Raw genomic sequence first — 23189 nt, 5'->3', positions numbered from 1 at the left:
CTTGGAAACTTTTACTTTTGAAGATTCCAGCTAAAAAGAAAAGGCTTGGGGGCTGTTTATCTATGTGGCAGAGACAATAAACTATTTTAAAATTGGCCTGTCTGAACTACGAATACAAATACTGATTTTCAGAACTGTATTGTGGAACTATTTCCCTGTAAAAGAAATATACACTATCACTTGATATGATGGAACATTTTGGATTATAAATTTTGACTCATAAACAACTTTTAATGGTTCTTTCTTCTCCCTGGATAGAAAGGATATATCTCTCATAGGACAGAAAAACTTGAATTTTACTTATATCTGCTTAGGGGAGGTTTAAGAAAGGATTGATAAGTCAGTTGGATAATCTGGAGCTCCAATAATAACTTCCTGAGTTTTCAAACAGACTTCTGTAAAGGCCATTTACAAAACATAAAATTAATGTTTCATACTTAGCTCTAAATGGTAAAAAAACATCCTTAACATCTGTCTCCAGAAGGTTCAGTTTGACATACCACCAAGAATATACTGATGAATCACAGAAAGAAATTCTCTCCATGTTGAAATTAATACAAGAAACAATTGCCTTACCTCGTGATGAGATTAAAAATAACACAAAAGATAAAAGAATAATTTTCTAATTTAAATCTACAAACCAGAAAATAACCACAGAGAAGGAACTAGCAACTCAGAAAATAGAAGGAAAACTAGAGAAAGCTGACCCAAGATGGAGGACCCACAGGAAAAAAAACAATGGCCAGACTCAGAGAAATGAAGAATTAGAAGACATAACAACAACATTGGAAATGGAAAAGACATTTTATCAACCAAGATCTCAGAGCATACTGGAGGATAAGGAAGGAAAGCCAATGGAATGGAAGATAGAACTGTTATTAGAACTGTGGGGAATTGGAGAAGGAGGAAGGCTGTTTAATGAATATCAGTGAGCTAGCTCTTCCAAAAATACTTTAACTGAACTGTTTCTTTTGCTTCAAATAATATGTACAAGAATAGAGGAAGAATTTTTGATGATCCAAATACACTGACTTGGAAAGTTAGTTGGCAAAGGAAGAAAGCTAGAGTAAGACTGAAGAAAACAGAAGCTTTGACCTATTAGAGGGGATATTATATTAAATTAGATGTTTGAATATGGTTAAGAATAGATTGCTAGAAATAGAAATATTATTATAACTAGATAGATACGATTGTTAATCAGAACATCATATTTTGGCATGAAAAGGGAAATAAAAATTGCTGAGAAGTCTGAATAAGGGAAGCTTTTGGTTACCCAAATACAACTTGTTTTGAAACTAAAAATGATTGAGATATTTTGAACATGGATGGGAAATAAAAACTGAAAAAAAAGCAAAAATAGGATAGTAACTGACTAAATTGATATTGAGTGCAAATGCAATTAAGGTATGTTTTAGTTAGAAAAGATATTTTAAACTGATATCATTGATATTAGAAAACTGTAATAAATGCTGATATTCAACTGTATATCTATTAATAACAATAAGAATTGTATTTGCTTAGTGTGAAAAAATGTTTATTAGAGAGGAGGTATTGGATGGGTGTAATATTGAATTTAGTTTGAAGCAGCTTATATATACCACGAAATTATTAATGGACCCATTAAGTATTTATTAAGCACTTGTTTGTAAAAATAGAAAATTAATAACATATTTACAAAAAAAAATAGTAAAAGAAAATGAATTTCTGTAGGAGCTTTGTATAGATTCAGCTTAACTGAAACTTGATGACATCCATTATATCTAAATCTTAGATGAAAGGAATTTAATTATACCTGATCCACACTTACCTCCTAGAAAACACATTTATTTAATTAAGTATAACTTAATGAGATAATTACTTCTTTTTGATGTTAAATTATCTGGTAAAAGATTCCAACTGCAGACTGACCTCTCCCATGACTGCAATAGGTGTCTCTCCTGTGGCTTGAGCAACCCGATGTTCAACTAAGTAAAACATATATTCATCATATAACAGACGGATCAGATGAAAAGAACCAAAGCTAGCAGCACTGCGCAGAGTTAAATCTCGAATCACCATTGAGCTATATTAAGATGAAAATACAAATGAAATACATTATCATCCAATAAATATGCCAGAAATTTCTGACACATCCAACATAATTCTAACAATTAAGCCAGGAGGGGACCATATCTTTTTTTAAGTAAAGTTAATTCAGGAAAGAAAAGGGTGTTATACTACATGCTGAAGACTGGCCAAGCTAAAGCAAGTTGTAGGCAGGGTCATCCTCTTCTTTTCCAACTCCCTCTTTTTTCTCTGTATCAAGATTCAGATAACTCTTTGCCAGAAGTATAAACTAATTTATTTAAATGGGGAACTATGGCACCTTTGGTACATGTGGACTTCAACTCCCAGAATTCCTGAGCCAACATGGCTGGCATAGTTGCCATAGTTGGCCACTCTTGTCCTAGGGGTGAAGGGCCCCATGTGACCTCTTGATTATCTATTTCTTATTTAGGCATTACATTTAGACAGCATTTTAATAACTATTATATAAATGGCTCATCATATACAGCTGGATTTAACTAGCATTCTTATTATTGGTTGATGGATTGCATTTTTTTCCTCTCCTTTCTCTTTAGAATACAAATTCCCTTTAAAATACAAATTTGACTAATAAGCAACATCAACTAAAAATGAAAACATAACAAATCATATTTGTAAACTCAAAATATGCTTAAATATTTTATGTCGGTGGCAGTAGCCCCTGAAGTTAGGATATTAGAAACCGGCTGAAGCAGGCTTTTAGGGTGGTCTTCACCTACTTTCTTTCTTCCTACTTTGGGGGTAATAGAAATGGGTTACTTTAAGCAAAGAACAGAATGAAAATATAGTCAGACTAAGGCTTAATTAGAAAAGAAATGAGTGGAGGGAAGAATGCATAAATCCAAGCTCCACTGCTGCTTATTGACATGTCTTTCCCTCCCCACCCAATTATCATCTTTACTAGCGATATGGTAAATTAACGATGTGCAGCCTCATGGCTGAAAGCTATGAACCGGTTGGTATGCGTTCAAAAGCACACTGTATTTCTGTGATGCTTTAAAGCAGCTGTATCTTTTCTTGGGACCGCATAACTATTGCATGATTCTGACAAAAGACATGTTTAAAGAAATTGCAAACAGGTGCTACATGCTCAGTTCTATGCATTTCAAAGCACCTTTTGGCCTTTGAACTCAAAGCACTGCACTACCCTACCGGCCTGAGACAAAATATAACCTATTTACTCAGGGCACTGACCTGTAGAAAGACCACTTTAACAGAAATTGGCGTGCTGCTTTAGGAAAACTAGGTCTTCCTTCGTATGGTTTCAGTGCTTGCATCATTACATTATCAAGCCAGGCAGCCCACTGTTCCAGAGTGCTCTGCTGCTGAAGAGTCATCTTGAAATCTGTTTCTAACCGTTGTACCATGTTGTCATCACACTGGCACACCCAGGAAGCCTGCTCCTGTACCAATTCAAAAAAAGTTTAACAGAGGAGCCTCAAGTGCCCAATTTAAACTTAAGTTAAAGATGCCTAGAAGGGAAAACAATAAGTAAAACAAAAAAGAGGGAAGAATAAGTACTCAGTGAACAAATCAAGGGATAGAGCTCATCTGCATTTTCTTCTGGATAATAAAATAAGCCTCTGCATGTTATTGCTCTCCTCTTGTGTATTGTCTGTGTGCATCAGTGGTTCTCAAGCTGTGGGTCGGGACCCCATTTAGGGTTGAACGACCATTTCACGGGGGTTGCCAAACAACGCAGTCCGCCATTTTTTTCCCCCTTTTCCTTAGCTGTGCTACTCCCTTTTATTCTATTGGCTTTTGAAAGCCAATAGAATAGACTCTCTTGAATAGAGTCTAATTCTATTGGCTTTCAAAAGCCAATAGGAATTGTCCAGGCTGTCTCTGCCCTGCTGAGCCCGCCAAAAGTCCCATTCTGCAAACGGTGCTGCACCAGTTGAATAGTCGACTTACGACCGGTTGAATAGTCCTCGACTTACGACCGGTTGGGGGTCGCGGCATTAAAAAGGTTGAGAACCACTGGTGTGCATGCTTGTGTTCATCTGTGTACTGGGAAACTCTGGACAGGTTGTATCTCCTCTACTTGAGGTGTAATGTGAAAAGAGAAGAAAGGCTTAGAACAGAGTTGGGCAACTATGGCAACTTTATGACCTGTGGACTTGAAGTGGATTTGAAGTCCACAAGTTGTAGTTGCCATAGTTGCCCATCCCTGGCTTAGAACAAAGCAGTGAACAGCATTCCAACCTCAACTATCCATCCCATAGGGATGCAAGGAGGGATTTTTTTTCTGGAATCGTTTTCTCAACAGATCCTAGCTCTTGATCTTCTTCATTTTCAGATTTGATGCTTTTCAGCAGCTTCTTTCCCTACACTAAATTTGATCTAAATTTGTTTAGTTTTCATAGAGTCATTCTGCTGGCAGACCCAATTCCAAGCTCCTTCACAGAATGTCTTCCCAACATTCTGTTGATTTGGAAAGGACTGAAAAAGGTTTCAGGCATAGAACAGCCAAAGAGGAGGAGAAATGGAACTGTTGGGCATGTGAATGTTTTAGTAAATGGGTTGTATTTAAACAAAAGAACTGATCATTTCAAATAGGCTGCTAAACATTCTTTTTCTAAAGCTTTGGCAGATATAGATAGACATAGGTCACAGATACTGTATATTAGCATAGCTGTTAAGAAATACCCTTCATTGTCTAGAAGTCAACAGGTGAAAATCAGAGTGGTTGTGGGGGGGAGAGAATGGGCTACAGAAATGCTTCATGAATATTTTCTTGCAGAAGCAAAATATTATTGTGGTAGGTTTCCTCTAGACTGAATTTTTCCTGGCATCTCTGAAATTCAAATGCAGGGAAGGCTTTTTAAAATTTATATTAGATTTTTTTTCATCCCACTTTTATTATTGTTTGCAGATCTCAAGGCAGCAAACATATCAATCCTCCTTCCTCCCCCTATTTTCTCCACAACAACAACAACCACCCTGTGGGGGCTGAGAGCAATGACTGGCCCAAAATGACTTGTCTCGCTTTCATGCCTAAGGTAAGGCTAGAACTCCCGCTTTCTAGCCTGATGCCTTAATGACTGGACCAAAGAATTCCAAACAAAGCATCCACATCCTACCTGGACATTGGCAAAATCAACACGGTTGAGGTCATTGAGCATCTGGTTAATTTGAGAAGTGTTCTGCAAGACAGCTCGGGCTGCCTGAGCCAGATGATTAAGAGATGTGTATCTTCGCAGAGTCTGAGCAAAGGCACTTACAGCGGCAATCTGCGAAAAAGGAAGAAAAAGGCCCAATACTCCTATTTTCTTATTAAGGCTGGCGCTGGTTAGCAAATTTTACAAATCAATCATTTTATCGAGAAATAAATCGTTTATCGAGAAATACACTTTATACCCAAAGATACCAATATTGTCTTATAAATAAATCTGATGAGAATATGACTTTTGGAGAGGATATGTGCACAAAATAACAATAACAGTCTTTGGCAGATTAGAGTAAAACAGTATATTACAAGAGCAACTATAATTAAACTTTGATTTTAGGGTCTTCCATTCACATGTAAGAGATGAAATCTCAGTTTGAATTTCTCCCTCAAATAATGGAAAATTTCTTGTTAGACAAATCTATGTGAACAATTTATGGCAAATTATACAAACTATGGATAAATTAGATAGATTCTGGGAAAATGAACAGTTTTAAAAATCCCTTTTCTCAAAGCAGTCTGTTAACTGGAGGTGTCACTGTATTTTTAATGTTTATTATGCTAGTTCACAAATATATTACATATATCACATTACATCAGTGGTTCTCAACCTGTGGGTCGGGACCCCATTTGGGGTCGAATGACCATTTCATGGGGGTCGCCAAACAAGGCTGTCCGCCATTTTTCCCCCTTTTCTTTGGCCACGCCCCTGGCACCCGGTGATGTATAAGTGGTTGGGGATCACCACAACATGGGGAACTGTATTATGGGGTCGTGGCATTAGAAAGGTTGAGAACCACTGCATTACATTTATTGGAAAAATTATATTATTACATTATTTCTTTCCCATGGACCATCTGGGGCGGGGTGGGGGCTCATATGCACCACAGACTGGGAACCAGTGATTTAGACATCAGCAGATGAACTTTCTGCAGCGAATTTGAAAGAATAGCATAACTACCAATATAAAACCAAAACAGATTCTACTTACACATGTAAGTAGTGTAGTGAGGCAATGATGAATGATTAATGTTTGTAATATCTTTTTTGTTGCAAATGATTTTGAAAGCAAGAGAAACTCTTTAGTTTACCTTGGTTTGAATCATTCTCTGGGGAATATTGTTCATGGCATTGGAAAGCCAACCTTCAAGGCTTTTTGCAAAATTGCGAATGGCTTGGGTCAAGGCACCTATGCATGAAAGTAAGCACAATAAATTAAAAAAAAAGTCAAGGCATGATTGTATTGACAGATCAATGTCCTTGAATATTACAACTAAACCGTAAAGGGAGAGAGTTTATGCTAATGCATGTTACTAATCAACATAGAAAAGAAATACCACATAATTATAAGTAGCACTATTCTAGTACAACATACCTAAAGAACAACAAATCTTGTAGGCTGCAGTGACTGTTCTCACTGAGATGCTAATCATGTGTCTATGTTGTGTAACTTTGGACTATAATCAGAAATTCTTAGCATAAAAGAGTATTCTGTCATATTGGACCCATTACTAACATGAAAATATAGGGTCATTTTTGCAGTAAAATGTAAATCCCAGATCAGGATCCGTGATTTACTGATTCTTCAATATACAAAGGAACACAAAAGCGATAATCTTACTCTAGGCTATATATTATTACAGGAAGGCATTTGATCCTTCTATGAAGTTAAAATAATAAATTGTTCACTCTTAACCATCTCTGTGGTAGGAAGAGAATGCTAATATTTGGATGTGTTCTATGTACTACTCAATAGAAATGAATTTTATTTTGTACTGAATACTATCATGCATCATAATTTGATCAAATGCAAAAAAATTGGTAAACATATGTAGTGTCTTAAAATGTAGCATTTAGTCTTAAAATGCAAGCATGAAAAGTAATGCTAAGCAATCACTGAACATTTAACTATTCTTTGAAAAGAATATAGAAACTTTCATCCTGTAACCCATTTCAAGAAGTTGTTTTAGGTACATTGTAACTTTTTATGACTAATATAATCTTTCAGTATTTTTCTTTAAACAGCAAATTTTACCCTATCCCTCATCTATCTGAAAGCATCATGTATTTATACATTTATGGGGATCCTGAAATTTCCAGAACTGTATGATATATACTGTTTTTTAAAAAAACATTAGCTTCTTTGTTCCCCAAATCAGAGTCAATTGAGGTTTGTCTATTTAATAGCCACAACATACCAGCTGTAAAGAGGAAAAATGGAAAAACAAAACAAAACAGGAATGGAGTATTCTGTGGGAAGACATGGAAGACTAATCAGAATTGCAACAGATACAGGTTGCTTTGGTCCTTTCCAGTATACAGAAACGAATTATATGATTCATGTAGTCAAATGAATTTACATAGTCAAAAGAGTATCAGACATACAAACACAAACAAACTTATAACCATGTTTGGGAGAAGACAAATCCTCCAAAACTAGAAAACATGCATTTAAAAATCCCAGAAGTGGGGCGGGGGGGGGCATCTGGGCAGTGATGGGTGGGGCAAGCTCTCCAGCTGCGCAGTGGCAGAGAAATGTGACGGAGGTGGAAAGCAGGTGCTTTCCAGCTCCAGCGCTCCATCTGCCGCTTAGATAGCCATGTGGGCAGAGCTGCAAAGAGGGCTTGGAAGAGCAGTGAAAGGGAAGAGGGTGGGTAGGTGAGGGGGGATCTGTCACACACTGCCCCACTTGTTTTGTGCCTGCTTTCGGCTGAGCCACGTTGTGCCCACCAAAGCTGCTGCCAAGATGCTTAGCAGAACACCCCCCCCCGCCCCAGATCGAACCCACGCAGCACCTTCTTTCCAGCTCCGACGCGGTGTGCAATCCCACAAACAAAAGAAGTTTGTGGGACTAAAAACAAGTTCAATCAATCAATTCTAATTTCGTGAAAACTTTTTTTCCACAAGAAGTTGGAATGGATTGATTGAACTTTTTTTTTTAGTCCCACAAACTTCTTTTGTTTGTTGGACTGCACACGGTGGCAGAGGAAACGACGGAGGACCATATCGGAGCTGAAAAGAAGGTGCTACATGGGTCTGATCGGGGACAGGAAGGGGGAGTTCTTCCAAGCATCTTGTACGGAGCCAGGGAAATGGGCTGGGTGGGGGGAGCTGCCAATGCCACTGCCACTGCCATGAAGCTTGATAGATCCCCTCGAGTGGCCATGATACCCCCTCCCCAGCCAGCCAGCATTGCCCGACCTACTCCTTACCTGGCCGGCTGGCTGGCATAAAGCCTCACTGCTCTTCTCCTCCTCATCCTCCCCACTCAAACGACTGCCAGTGGCTTGGGTGCCTCTGCTCCATCCAGGCTGAAGTAAGTGGAGGTGCAGCAGAGGAATTGCTCTCAAACAATAAGAGCCAGGTATGCTGCTTGCTTGTGCGCGCCCGCCTTATTGAGAACAATCCCGCTGTTGCACCTCTGCTTTCTTCAATTCGGATAGAGCCGAGGAGCCACTGGTGGCTTCTTGAGTGGGGAGGATGAGCTTTGCTGCTGCTGATGGGCCACACCTGGGCTATGCCCTGCTGCTGCCTCCCAAACTCCACCTTCACTACTGGGGGAAGCAGTGGCAGGGTGCTCTGTGCGGGGAGGAAGCAGCAGCAGCAGTGGTGCAGTGCTCCATTGGGGGGAAGCAGTGGCGACAGGGTGCTCCATATGAGGGGAAGCAGCAGCGGTGGTGGAGCACTCCTTCTGGGAGTGATGGGGGAAGCAGTGGTGGCAGGGAGCTCCATGCAGGGGGGAAGCAGCAGTAACAGAATGCTCCGTTGGGGGGAAGCAGTGGTGGCGGGGTGTTCTGTGCGGGGGGAAGCAGCAGGATTTTGTGGCTTCTAGTGTTTTCTTTTCTGTGGGAAATGGGTCCAAATGGCTCTTTGAGTGTTTAAGGTTGCTGACCCCTGGCCCAGGCCGTCTTCTTCTATTGTAGCTGAGATGCCAATCTCCCTTTTCTTGCTGCAGAGAGCTGGAGAACTCCCAAGTACAAGAGAAATCTGGCCATGTGAAATGGCTCTTACATGCAAATGAACTGGCTACTTTCAAGACTCTGTTACAAAAAGTGTGAAAGCCACATTTCCAATACGCAGCACAGAAATTACCTTTGTAATGTCATTGTTATATTGTCTTGGTGCTTTTCTAAGAAAGGTTTATAATGGCACAAAGTAAAAATAAAAGCCATAATATAAATTAAGAAGAGTAAATGTTTAATATTGTTTATACCATAGGTCGGCAACCTGCGGCTCCGGAGCCGCATGCGGCTCTTTGAGCCTTCCCTGGTGGCTCCCAGCCTCCTCTGCCTTTGCAGAGAGAGACAGAGACAGAGAGAGGCAATTGCGCTTCTCTCTCTCTCTCTCTCTCTTTCTCTCTCTCTGTGTGTGTGTGTGTAAAAGAGTGCACCCACAGTGTTCTCCGAGGAGCTGAAAAGCTTTCTGGGCGGAGCTCCTCCCTTTGCTGCGTCTCTGCAGGAAGCAGGAAGCAGGAAGGGCAGGAGAGAGCTAGCTAGCCCAGCTAGGCTGACTCAGGAATTCTGGGAGTTGAAGTCCATGAGTCATAAAAGAGACGAGGTTGCCTATCCCTGACCTTGTTGGACAACAGCTTGGAGCTTGCCAGGTGAGCAGCAGATAGGAGAGGGGGGGAGAAAGAGAGAGAGAGAGAAAGAGGGAGAGGGAGAGAGAGAGAGAGAGAAAGAAAGAGAGCGGGGGAAGAGGAGTGGCAGGCAGACCAAGGGCAGATAGAGAGGGAGGGAGAGACAGACAGACAGAGAGAGAGACCCTTTTGACATCTAAAATGAAGATAACACTGCATATATCCTTTTTTTACCTGTATGTGTATGTACGTGTATATGTGTGTGTGTGTGTGTGTGTGTGTGTGTATATACATACACACACACACATATATACACACACACAAACACACACACACACAAACACACACACACCTGTAATAAAGGTAAAAAAGGATATATGCAGTGTTATCTTCATTTTAGATATCAAAAGGGTTTTGCGGCTCCCGGTGTTTTGTTTTTGGTGGGAAACGGGTCCAAGTGGCTCTTTGAGTGTTTTGGGTTGCCTACCCCTGGTTTATACTAACAACGGCCATAGTTATTGCCCACAGAAACCATTCTTTAGAATGGCATGAATATTTGAGAGGCCAAAAGCCTATTAATTTCCATAGATGTATCTGATTTTTGATTTTAGCTAAATGGATGGTGAGATTAGACTAGAGATTAGAGATTATAAGAATAAACCACTTACCCTGGAATATTACATTAGAATGAAGTAACAGCTGTACCACAATACCTTTAGTAGGATTAACTAACAAGTTACAAAACAGCTGCTCATTATTTAAGGGTACCAAAAATAATGAAATGTTTTATATAAATACAGTACTGAAAATGTTCCAACTTTAAAATTAAATAGCACAGTGGTAGAAAGATAAAAAGGTAACAAGGTCAGGACCCAAAAATACCTTTAGATTTATATAGCATCTTTAGATGAATAGAGTAGAGTAGAATAGAATACTTTGTTTAGCCAAGTGTGATTAGAAACACAAGGAATTTGTCTCCGGTGCAAAAACTCAGTGTACATGCAAAGCAACAGAGTAATAATAATAATACCAATAAGAGGGTAGAAATGAAGATAAGAAAATAAGCTAGACTGTCAGACAGAGATAATACAGGTAGTCCTCGACTTTCGACCACAATTGAGCCCCAAATTTATGTTGTTAAGTAAAACATTTGTTCAGTGAGTTTTGCCCCATTTTATGACTTTTCTTGCCACATTTGTTAAATGGATCACTGTAGGGGCTAAGTTAGTAAAATGATTGTTAAATGAATTTGGCTTCCCCATTTAAGTGGCTTGTCAGAAGGTCTCAAAGGGTGATCATGTGACTCTGGCACACTGCAACCATCATAAATATGAGTCAGTTGCCAAATGTCTGAAGTTTGATCACGTGACCGTGGTTGTAAGTGGGAAAAATGGTCATAAGTCACTTTTTTCAGTGCTGTTGTAACTTTGGACAGTCACTAAATGAACCATTGTAAGTCGAGGACTACTTGTAATCCACTCAAGAGTAGGGAAGGGAAGTTCTTGTTAGTTGTGGACAGCTCATTTTAGACAAACTTCAGAAGGCAGAACAAAGCCAACAGGGTAGAATTTTTGGATGGTGATGGTAAAGCCCATTTCCTTCCTTCCTTCCTTCCTTCCTTCCTTCCTTCCTTCCTTCCTTCCTTCCTTCCTTCCTTCCTTCCTTCCTTCCTTCCTTCCTCCCTCCCCTCCCTCCCTCCCTCCCTCCCTCCTCCCCTCTCTTGTTCAGATGCTGAATAATAAGATAAGCCATACAAAAAGAAGCAAGATGGAACAACTGTTTGTTCGGAAATCTTCAGGTCCTAGAGTTTAGCTCTGGGTGGAATTGCACTGACCCTGAAAAAACAGTCTACAATCCGAGGACTCTTTTAGTCTTGCAGGTCCTGCTACTACTGCAGATGGAAAATGTGGCCAAGATGATGTTTCTCCAGCTGAATCTGAGGGCTAGCTGTGGCCCTTTCTGCATGAGGAAGTACCGGCAACAATCACTCATGTCCTTGTCACCTTGTACTTGGATTGCCTTGAAAGGCAATTTGGTAGCTTCAATTGATCCAGCCTGCCACTGTCTGGCCAGTACAGTAGAACAATGCCATTTTTACAATAGTTTACACCGGTTTCCAATACCCTTCCAGATCTAGTTCAAGGTCCTGGTTATATCCTATGTAGCCCTTTATATTCTGGTCCTTATTAGCTCTGAGACTGTTTGACTCAGATACTAACTTTACGTTCACTTTACTTAAGTCAAGATTCTCTTGCTATGAGAAATCAAGAGAGAGAATGCCAGTTGTAACTTCCCCTCTGTGGAACAGCTTGCCCTCCCCTTCCAACAGTCCTTCAGGACAACGAGCACAGTTTAGTAGAAGCAGCTAAATTATGAGAAACAAAGTCTGAAGCCACATATGAGTTTTAATTTTTCCTGGTCACTGAATATTGTATATTTTTGCTCATGATCATAAGCGGTAGCAACATGCAAATTAATGTTATACATAAAAATAAAATAACAAGTTACTCTGGAGTGCAACATTGTGAAATGATGAGTGATTTACTACAGCACAGGTAGACTGATATAAGCTAGATATAACATTTGCAATCATAATTTCATTAGCAATAAATGAGAGAACAAAATGAAAACACGCTTCTCTACATTAGCAAATATGAGTTCCCCCTCATTATTGCTTTCTACTGTCTTTTGTTTTTCTAGTAGTTCTCACCAGCACTGCCATCACGCTCCAGATTTTCAAAAACTAGTGTTATATTGGCTACCTCCTACAGAATATATTGTTTAAAAATTTGTGGTTTCTGCATGTTCATTTTGTTACTCTATAATTTTCCTATCTTTTATTGTCTAGCACCCTATTAGCTCCTATATAGGTTTCTGGTGTATTTAAAAGTCATCATCACCAACATCATTGTTTCTAGCAAGGCATTTCTAAAATAAGAGTCTACTAACATTGACAAACATTTCTATAACATTTTGATTGTCTGGAACAGAAATAGAGAGATGTTTAAAGCTACAAACCCATAAGCCCCCAAACAACATGGCCAATGTTCAGAAGTTATAGGAGCTGTATTCCAAATCAGAACCAGCAGCAGAAATGTATGATCGATTTGCCAGTTTAACTATTAAGATAACCTAAAGTACAATTATTCTGTATACCAAGCGGTGCTCTTGATATAATATCAAAAGATCACAACATCAAGGTGCAATGTAGACTAGACTCCTCATGGTGCACCCTGAACAATGTGATTTTGTCAAGGCTAAACAGTCTACACATTCTGGCTGTTGGATCTCCCAGCAAGAAGCAGCAGCAGGAGTATCGAAAATAAAAACAACGGTTAATGCTGTATCCTGTTACGCAATACAAAATAAATAAAAATCACAACACCGTTTTTTTGGACTGTAAAAATCCTTCACAAAAGAACCTTAAGAAAATAAGGGGTGTTTATGAAACATCAATTATTATTATTATTATTTTTAACTGATTAACACATTCCACATTTGCCACATCTTTTTCTGTGCTTGTGTAACTGCAACTGAAGTGTGCTGGGCTGTCTCTGCATGGATGGTAGATGGCTGTGCTCCTGAAAAAGTCACCAGGAATCTGAAAATAGACATTACTGTTCTAATGATTCAAAAATAGATGTTTTGTATGCCTCCCCGAATCCTTTTAAAGGATGTGCACAATGCAGCTTTAATTCTTAGCATTCAAATATTCTTCAGTTTTATTTGAGAAAGCTTGCAAGTAGAACAAAACCAAAATAAAAATGCTCTAAATAATGACTTGATGCTGTTAAAATGACTTGAATATGCAATTTTAACTTCATAAGTGCACTTTAAGATAGGAACAGCATGAAAATCAACACTTTCTCTACCCTAGCAGATTCCTAGATGCCACATTCATTCATTTAAGGAAAGCATAAATTCAGCTAAGAAGCTTTTGATTCCAATATTCTAAATGCCATACATACAGCCATCAAAATCCACCCTGCTGAAAAAAATGGCCTCCAATCCACCTAACTCTCCTGGCAACACACATGTCGCTGATCTTAATTATCCCAAGAACTTATCAATTTGTCCCTTCTGTCTCCCCTCAATTGTAAAGATGTCAGATTAAAAAAAATGCAGCATGTTCTGATGCACTGCACCGTTGTTCATTGTCTATAGATTCACTACTGTTATCCTTGTTGATATTACTGCTATTTTAGAAACCAGGAAAGAAACAGATGATAATCACTTTTCTCTACTATAAAGACATGGACTCCCTATATCTGAATACATATCACAAACCAATGAAGCTACCATTCTTGTTGGCAGGGATGGGTAGCTATAATATAGGGCCGACTTCCTCCATCCCACCCCCAAAACTTGAGATCCACTAAATGGCCCTGATACAAAAAACAGGTGCTTAGAATTGAAGTATATTGTGCCCAGAAATGATTTTGAATGCCAAAAGAAATAGTATTTATAATCCTGCAATTCTACTGCCTACCTCAAGGTTTTTCATTTTTGCAGTTTAATATAGAAAAGAAGGATCATTTTATTGTTCCTATTGTTAAACAATGGGTAGCCAAAAATTCTTGCAGATCTTCTGAAAAGCATAGAAATCTGCTCAAATCTGTGCCATGGACATCTCAGCAAACTATAAATGTGCTATATGCAAATCCCATCTTCATGTAGCTATGGCCTGAGATTCCAACACAAATAGCTACATCATGCTTGTAGTTACTGCCTACTCTTGGTCTAAGGCAACTTTGAATGCCTGATTGTACCCCTGAATGTTATGTTTGTTATTTAGGGAAGCTTCCTCAGAGCAAGCTTTCATTTGGGGTCTGGTTTTGTCATGAGATTCAATGTAGGCCATGATAAGACAACCAAATGTTGAAAGCAGCTTGGTCCTGCTTTAAAATTAGTTGTTTAAGTGCAACACTTTGAGATATCATATTCATTCATGGAAAACCTCTTGATGTCATTCAGAAGACTATTAAAAGAAATGATTTAATATGAAAAGAATCTTGCATAACTAAGTTAACATTCTCATCAATGAGCATCATTAACAAATAACTGCTGATACATTATTATGGCTGAAGAGACTATGATCCTGTAAACCTTTTAGTAGGAATAGAACATTCCATTTAATATTTTTAGATAGTCATATTACTAGTTGGAACCCTAAAATAGCTTCAAGGTTATGATGACCCTAAATAAAACTCATTTCATAATATTTTTCTTTTTAAATTCTACTAGGAGACTGTGAGTTTCAGTTCCTCCTTAGGCACGAAGGCAGCTGGGTGACCTAGGGCTAGTCATTTTCTCTCAGGGCTAGTCATTTTCTCTCAGCCCTATGAAGAAAGCCGTGGCAAACCACTTCTGAAATCTTGCCAAGAAAACTGCAGGGGCTAGTCGAGGCAGGTGCCAGGAGTCAACAATGACACAAAGGCACACATAGAGAGACACACACACAGTCACAAATATCAATTTTAAACAAAATTAAAATTATTTAAAATAAGTAAGAATTAAACCCGTTCAAAAAAATAGGACCTGTTTAAGGCCTTTCAAAAAGCAAAAAACAGACGCCACATTAACAGGAAAGTACAATCCAGAAATCTGCTGGGACAGCTATAGCAAGACCTGACCTGATTTGCTGTAAGAGAAGTCCACCACAACTCTAGATCAGTGTTTCTCAACCTTGACAATTTTAAGGCATGTGGACTTCAACTCCCAGAATTCCACAGCCAGCATTGCTGGCTGTGGAATTCTGGGAGTTGAAGTCCACATGCCTTAAAATTGTCAAGGTTGAGAAATACTGCTCTAGATGAACTTTTTCAAATGATCTTAGGGAGCAGAAAGGAGGTGAATTCTATTTCAGTGTTTTCGTCTAGAAACTGGTCTTGGGCCCATAGGAATTGCAAGGTAATAACCAGCACCTCGTATCTTACCTCACTCATGTAATATTATCTCTGTTTGTTCTTCAAGGACAAGCCTGTCTGTTAAATTCTATACTAGATAAAATTTGCTCAAGGATTGTATCAGGCTTTGGCCAGAACAAAAATTGGGATATGTTTTTTTTTTGGGGGGGGGGGGGAGGAAGCAGTGTTGAAGCTAGTCTTTCCTGCTCTAAGATTTTTGACCAACTTGGGATTACTGACCACTATTGAAAAGAGATTAATGGTTTACTACCAGGACTTCAACTGCCAAAGGGAAGACAATATGGAATCATCCATCTGAATTTTAGCAGATCATTCTGATTATTGTTATGAGGAAGTCTCATGGAGACTTCAACATCAGATCAGAGAGTGTTCCTGCTGCTTGAATTATTCACTACTATAGTTATCAGAAAGGAATGTGGAATTCCACTGTCCCCACATAAAAATCTTCGAAGCAGAAGAGAATCTTACACATGCAAAGGAAAGCAAGGAATAAGGGGAAGATGCACAGATCAAGCTGTAAGTACAGGTATTCCTCAACTTACAACAGTTTGTTTAGTGACTGTTTGAAATTATGATGGCACAGAAAAAAAAGTGACTTATGGCCATTTTTCACACTCACAACCATTGCAGCATCCCATTGGTTACGTGATCAAAATTTGGATGCTTGGCAACTAGTTCATATTTATGACAGTTGCCATGTCCTGGAGTCATGTGATGACCACCTTTTGTGATCTTTTGACAAGCCAAGTCAATGGGGAAGCCAGATTCATTTAACAACCGTGCTACTAACTTAACAGCTGCAGTGATTCACTTAATAATTGTGGCAAGAAAAGATAGTAACAAAATTTACTTAACAAAATGTCTCACTTAGCAACAGAAATTTTGAGCTTAATTGTGGTCGTAAGTTGAGGACTACCTGTAGTGCAAGTGAGTGACTGAAGTAGAGCGTGTATTGCCTCCGCATCACAGAGTGTGAAGAACAAATGGAATTTACTACAAAGGGCCCCTTCAACTGGGGGACTCCATCCATTTTTCTAGAGCTCACATTCTCAGTGAGACAGAAATGAGCGCTGTGGTTTCCTTCTCTTTCTGCTTCAATGCAGACTGTAACTTTCTTCATCTGGAAGCAAGGAGAGGAGCTGAGGTCGTATGCTCTTATCTTTTTCCTCTTTCAAGAGGAGTAAACTGTGGTAGGATTAGAATTCATAAGCATTCCCTTATATTACTCAATTAGCCCTTATTAATTTGACAAATATATACATCATGTATAGGTCATTATCATCATCAATGGGATTTTTAATCCTAGCACTAACCTTTTTTGAAATGTACTTTCTCACCAGGGCATATATACACTCATATATGCACACATAGCTATATGTCACATCCACAGATTTATTGAGGAGAAAACCTTCAGGACTAGTTTCCGCAAGAATTGGCAACCAAGCAGATATACAGATAGTCCTTGATTTAAAACCACAACTGAGCCTAAAATGTCTGCTGATAAGTTGTTAAGTGAGTTTTTCTTCATTTTACAACCTTTCTTGCCACTGTTGTTAAGTGAATCTCTGCCGTTAAGTTAGTAACAACTAGTTGTTAAGTAAATTTGGCTTTCCCATTGACTTTGCTTGTCAGACGATTGCAAAAGGTCATCACATGACCCCAGAACATTGCAACCATCATAAATACATGTCAGTTGCCAAGTGTCTGAATTTTGATCACATAACTATGGGGATGCTGCAACGGTCATGTGAAAAACGGTTGTAAGTCACTTTTTTTTAGTGCCATTGTAACTTCAAAAATTCACTAAATGAATGGTTGGAAGTCAATAAGAAAGATGACCATGAAGTAGGTTTACACTATGTTTTGTCTCATTCTTCTTTTTCTCTTTTTGGAGAATCATCTTAATTCATCTTCCACTTAAGTAAATACGATCAATTATTTTACTAGAATTACCATCATTTCAACTTCACGGTTAACTTGGTTTTGTGTCCTGTTTATCTGCATTTTATGAAAAGCAGTCTTCCAAAAGGTCTAGCTCCCTTTGTAAGTCTACTATATTCATTTGGCTATTCTTTCTTCTCATTTTGTCCAGATGCCAATTATGTGCTGGCCAAAGAGATTACTGAATGAGATTACTTAATTATTTAAATAAAAGAGAACAAAGAGAAATACAGCACTAGGGCTTTACAAGCTAATGACAACGAAAATGACTGAAACACTGTAATATTTCCCCTTCTTTCCCTCCTTTTTTAAATCATTGGTCTGAAATCCATTCTCTTGATCTGTAGTGCTGCTGTTGAGCATCACTTTATGATAAGATACCTGGATGACTTACTAATAGGCTAATTGGGGATATATAACACCAATAGTGTAGCACTGTGATGAAGGTACTGTTTTGGATGATAGAAAACTAGTTTCAAGTCCCTAGTCCACCACAGAATTCATTCTGATTCTCAGTTCAGCCAACCTAATGAGCTGATGTGGGGGACAAAATTAGGAGAAACACCATATTCCTTATAAACCATCTTGAGTGCTCTCGCTCCCTCCCCCCTCTCAAAAAAAAAGAGACAGGATATAAGTGCAATGAATATTGGGGAGGGGAGGGGTGACATGTAATATAATATTTCATTGGTATCTAGAGGATCAATTTAAAAATATAACACAAAGCTGGATTCCATATTGCTTAATGTGCAGAGTCTACAATGTCCTAACATATTTCATATTCTTTAATATCTCTATCAAACTGCTGGATGAAGTTATCTGGACAAGGTAGGTGCCTTAAAGATGTCAATGAAACCAAGTCTCCTTTTTTGCCCTCAAATTCAGCAGTCTGAATTTTGACAACATGGTGCTCAACAATTGGTAGTTTCTTGATAAATTACAAAACAAACAAATAATGGAATGGGGGAAAAAAAAACACCTGTTAATGGAATAGAATGAAAACACAAATCCAATTCTTGACTAATTGTAAATAACCAGGAAAAACTATCATGTGCAAATTGTTGATTCTACTTCAGTTTGTATTCATTTAACCTCATAGATGTCATTCAGATTAATTTTTAGACCATAGCAAATGTTGGTGTTTATAATTCCAATGTTAAATAATGTTGTCTGTTGCTTTCAGGGGTTTAAACGTACAGAATTCCCATGTGTTTGGTTACAGCAACTCTTCAATTTTAGAAAAATAAGACATCACTGACATATGGTGCTCCATAAGAACACTCACATTATACGAAAAATAATATGAATAGCAAGATTTTATTCAGTCTCTTTCATAAGTGGAAGAGGTGTGCTCTCCTTCGAAGTTGGATACACATTTTCTGAATGTTTGTAACAATTACCATAGTAACATTTCTGCTAGCTTCAAAAGAAAAATGCTTTATACGTTACCGATCCCTTGGAGAAACAAATGCATCTAACTGAATTACAAAATAACTGTTCATAGAACACAATGACTGTGCAATTACATTGATTTTTTTACTTCTCAAAACTATTGACTATTACTATTAATGGGACAAAAAATCACTATTTATTATAGTGCTAAGATAATGTTTTATAATAGAAATGTGCTTTGTTAAAAACCACAGTAAATCAGCTTTCTGAATGGAACAACAAACTACACTGCATTGGCCTAAATAATTGCCTCACTGAAAAGAAAACTGTCCTCTTAAAATATTTTCTTTTCAACCACGGATGACTAATCAACCTATAATATTTGCAAGCAGATGTTGTACCAATGCTGAATTTTTGAAAGATTAAAAAACTAGCAAAATTCATGGTAAAAGAAAATGTTAACGCTACATATGTGGCAGGGTTGGGATGGATTGAAATATTGGATTTAGATGGGTCATACCTTCTTCTGTAAGTATACTGACACACACTGTGATATAACCATGCAAGGAGAGAAAGTACAGCTATATCATTTGCCAATAATATACCAAAAAGCTTTCTTTTGGTGAGAAAGTACTACAGACGCATTACACAATTGGAGATTTACCACTATATGCTAGCTGGTCTCCTAACTGAAGTTGGAAAAATATAAAACAAATTTGACATTAAAAAAAACACATCTATTTTAACCCTCACATCTATTTCATAGACCAGGGGGAAAGTTCAAGGAATATTTATTTATTTTTTGTTCCCTAAAACAAAGAATTTGCTTTGTGGCACAAAAAATAAAGAAAGAAAGAAATCCCAACCCCACCATTCAAATAATATCTGCTAGATGTTGAAATCTAGGTTTAAAAAGAGTTAGCAAACATTTATCACTGTATTTTTCTACACTCCAGATAAAAAACAATTATACTCACACTATTTCTATAGCTTTGAAAAACACTCCTAGCGGATTCCTTGGGAGGTACAATAGGCAAAAGATCACCAGTAGGAGAAAAAAAATCCTTACAAGACGTCATCTATATTCAACTTACTAGGAATAGGTCTAAGGACGTCTGGAATGAGAATCTCCACCAAAGCCTGGTACATCACATGGTCACAGTTACACATCCATTTCAGAATTGACTCATTTTTGCACAGAGTTATCAGCTTTGCTTTCGGAAGTCGACTTTCTATTTCACTCAGATTGCTGGTGTGAACAAATGTATTAAATGAATAAATGAAAATGCATTTACATGAAGATTAAAAAAGAACAATGGATTTCAAAGCTTTTACAAACAAACCATTAGAGATGTCTGAAAACACACTTAGTTGCCCTGAGGCATTTTGTGCTGTAATGGCTGATACCTGGCCTCCATAGTTTTAACCAAGGGGAACAGTTTTATGCAGCAGTGATAAGAATGGCCTTTGAATTTTGAATTATCCCATGAGAGAATAACTGGGTCCTATTCGCAGAAAAGAAAATGATATGCATACAACTATATGCTGCAGTCCTCGTAACAAAATGAAATTTTTTTATTTTAATAATTTAAAGGACAGCATTCCTTTGGATGTAAAAGGCAGATTTTGTTTTGTTTATTTATCAACCAAATACCCAAGGGCTCAGGTAAATACTAACCTTGGCTCAGTGATAGTAGTGCCATCAGTTGTTGAGGGAGAATAGCGCCAAAAAGTCTGCCACAATTTTTCTATTAGGCTAAACTGAAGGTTCACTACAACATCCAATATTGCCTGAAAATCCAAAGCAAATATGGGTTTGTATTTTGTCTTTATTTAATGATAAATATCATGGCTGCTGTTTATAAGGAAATAACCCCCCAGCAATCTCAGTGGGACTCATTTCCGAATAAATTTTTTTTGTACTGCACAATTATGCAGTGGTTGGGTCGTTTGATCTGGTCATTTTCATAAGCAGATGTATTGCATGGCATTCACAAGGATTATCTTTATAATAATTTCTGATATGAAGAAAAAATAATTTATCCCGCCTTACACAGAAGTTCCGTAAAAATACAGACAGTAAATTACAATGGAAAGGCTGACCTACATAAATTGAATAATGTCCGGTAGGTAGTAATTTTAAAGGCGTTCCATAATTATCAACTGAGAAAGGAGACAATGTCGATGTCTAAGTTGACACTGTCTGCCTCTAACAGTTGACTGGAGTTCTAGACAGCCAAAGGTGCTCTGCTCATAAAGTGCAAAGTAATTCTTGAATCCATCACCTTCTACAACAGAAGTCAGTGGCCTGATGTTGTCCAGATCTTTTGGATCATTCCCCAATCTCTGGTAGTAGCTGTGCTTGATGTGCAAAGGTGAAAGTAAGTCCTAATGGCTAGTGGCACTGGGCTTCTCTCTCCCCACATTCTAGAATGTAGGCCAGATCCTCAGCTATTGACTAGATAATTCACGTTAAAATAATTGCTTCATCCAGTAATCATATAATGCTCCAGATCTTTCAGCAGGGTTCGAGACAATATTGTTTGAACACTGATTTTGTTTTATATTCAGAGTCTTTTGTCACTGCTTAACCATGGCTGATCTTTATGCTGGCAGAACTTAAAATAATGCACGGAAGACTTTAAAAAGTAAAACCAACTTTCTATTCTTTGGCTATGCCCACATCTTTTTTTTAGACACACAATATATATTATATGAAACATTAGTTCACTTAGCAACATTTGATTTTTCAGAAAAAAGATACTTCTGGGAGGAATGGAGACACTTGCTGTGTCACAATTGGTATTTTGTATTTTATAACAGGGATTCAATGGTAAAATAGCTTGTTTTGTAGACTCCCTCTTCCTTACCTCACAGTGTTCTCGATAGAGACTCTGTAAAGACTTAATATCCTCAAAAGTAGTACCATCTGGCAGCGAAGAGATTTCAACTTCTCCAAACTCTGGAAGTGCTCGAGATGCATCTGTATCCATGACAACCCAATAGAAAAAATATATTGTGGACTGTGCCAGTCATAATATCATTAAGAAAACAATGAATAATATTAAGAAATAAATACCCCGAAGGCCTATGTGTTGGATTCAAAACCAAAAGCAGAAATATTTGGCAAGATGATGTATAATTTAATTTGTTTGCAATTTGAATCAAGAGTCTATAACTCTAAATTAAACATTTTAAACAAAATAACCAAAGCTGTTGAACATGTGCTGCGTCCAGTGGAATAATAAAATAAATTTTGAAAGGGTATGATTTGATACAGGAAATTCAGAGCTAGAATATGTCCATAGAGGGAAATGTTTCTCCTAATGTTCTATTATGTTCTATCCTCTTTTAAAATTAATCCATTGGATCTATTCCAGAGCTATTAGGAATTATAAAAGACTTTTCTGCCTGTTATATGCCAGCTTTCCAGGTATATGAACAGTGGACCTCCAGTATAAACATACACAATTTTTCCCATCTTTCCTCATACAATTATGTTTTATATATCATTGATCGTTTTCAATGACCTCATCATCTACCCCATTCTAGTGTATTTATATCTATTTGAAAGTGAAGGTAAAAGTGAGTATACCACTTCAGATAAGGTCTAATCACTACAGAACAAAGCACAGCTTTTATTTCTCTTGAACTGAGAAACACATTCTAAAATTCACACAGCTAAAATTGCATTTGCTTAATTACTTCTCAGTTGAGATACAGAAATAAAGTGTCTTAAAGTCGCCAATTTTAATCCTTTTAGTCTCTTCTTTATGCCTATTATCATATTTGCTGTAGTTAATAACTGCAAAATAAACGGATTTGATCTGAATGCATCTTAACCATTGCCCTTGGCCAAACTCAATAACAGACCTCGTTAGTAGAATTCCTATATATTTAACTAAATTCTCTCTAGCCAGGATGAATTTCTTCAGAGTTATTGCCTGCAATAACAGAGATTCACTAAAATATTAGATCTGTGGCATACCCAATTTTTCAGATTCAATGCCAAAACACTATCAATTCTTGAAAATACAGTCTCAAAGACAGGGAGCTTTAATTTCCTCAGCCAGTGCATCCTGGTTTGCACTCTTCT

General features: G+C 37.8%; 1 protein-coding gene across 4 annotated transcripts in view; it reads right to left on the bottom strand.

The window, feature by feature from the left end:
• RFX3 (regulatory factor X3) overlaps positions 1 to 23189 on the bottom strand; it is a 175640-nt gene that overhangs the window by 15619 nt on the left and 136832 nt on the right. For all 4 annotated transcript variants that reach the window (XM_039364445.1, XM_039364443.1, XM_039364446.1 and 1 more), the window contains 7 exons: positions 21964 to 22076; positions 20772 to 20884; positions 20188 to 20342; positions 6346 to 6443; positions 5169 to 5318; positions 3280 to 3488; positions 1909 to 2062 (listed from right to left, as the gene is read on the bottom strand). In XM_039364445.1, coding sequence (XP_039220379.1) covers positions 1909 to 2062; positions 3280 to 3488; positions 5169 to 5318; positions 6346 to 6443; positions 20188 to 20342; positions 20772 to 20884; positions 21964 to 22076 — 992 coding nt within the window. The remainder of the gene's footprint in view (positions 1 to 1908; positions 2063 to 3279; positions 3489 to 5168; positions 5319 to 6345; positions 6444 to 20187; positions 20343 to 20771; positions 20885 to 21963; positions 22077 to 23189) is intronic.

The sequence above is a fragment of the Crotalus tigris genome, unplaced genomic scaffold (genome assembly GCF_016545835.1).
Source record: "Crotalus tigris isolate CLP2741 ecotype Arizona unplaced genomic scaffold, ASM1654583v1 scf7180000019762.1414395, whole genome shotgun sequence".
Taxonomy (NCBI): Eukaryota; Metazoa; Chordata; class Lepidosauria; order Squamata; family Viperidae; genus Crotalus; species Crotalus tigris.
Note: the sequence above shows the minus strand (reverse complement) of the source record. Positions and strands in the feature narration are given on the sequence as shown.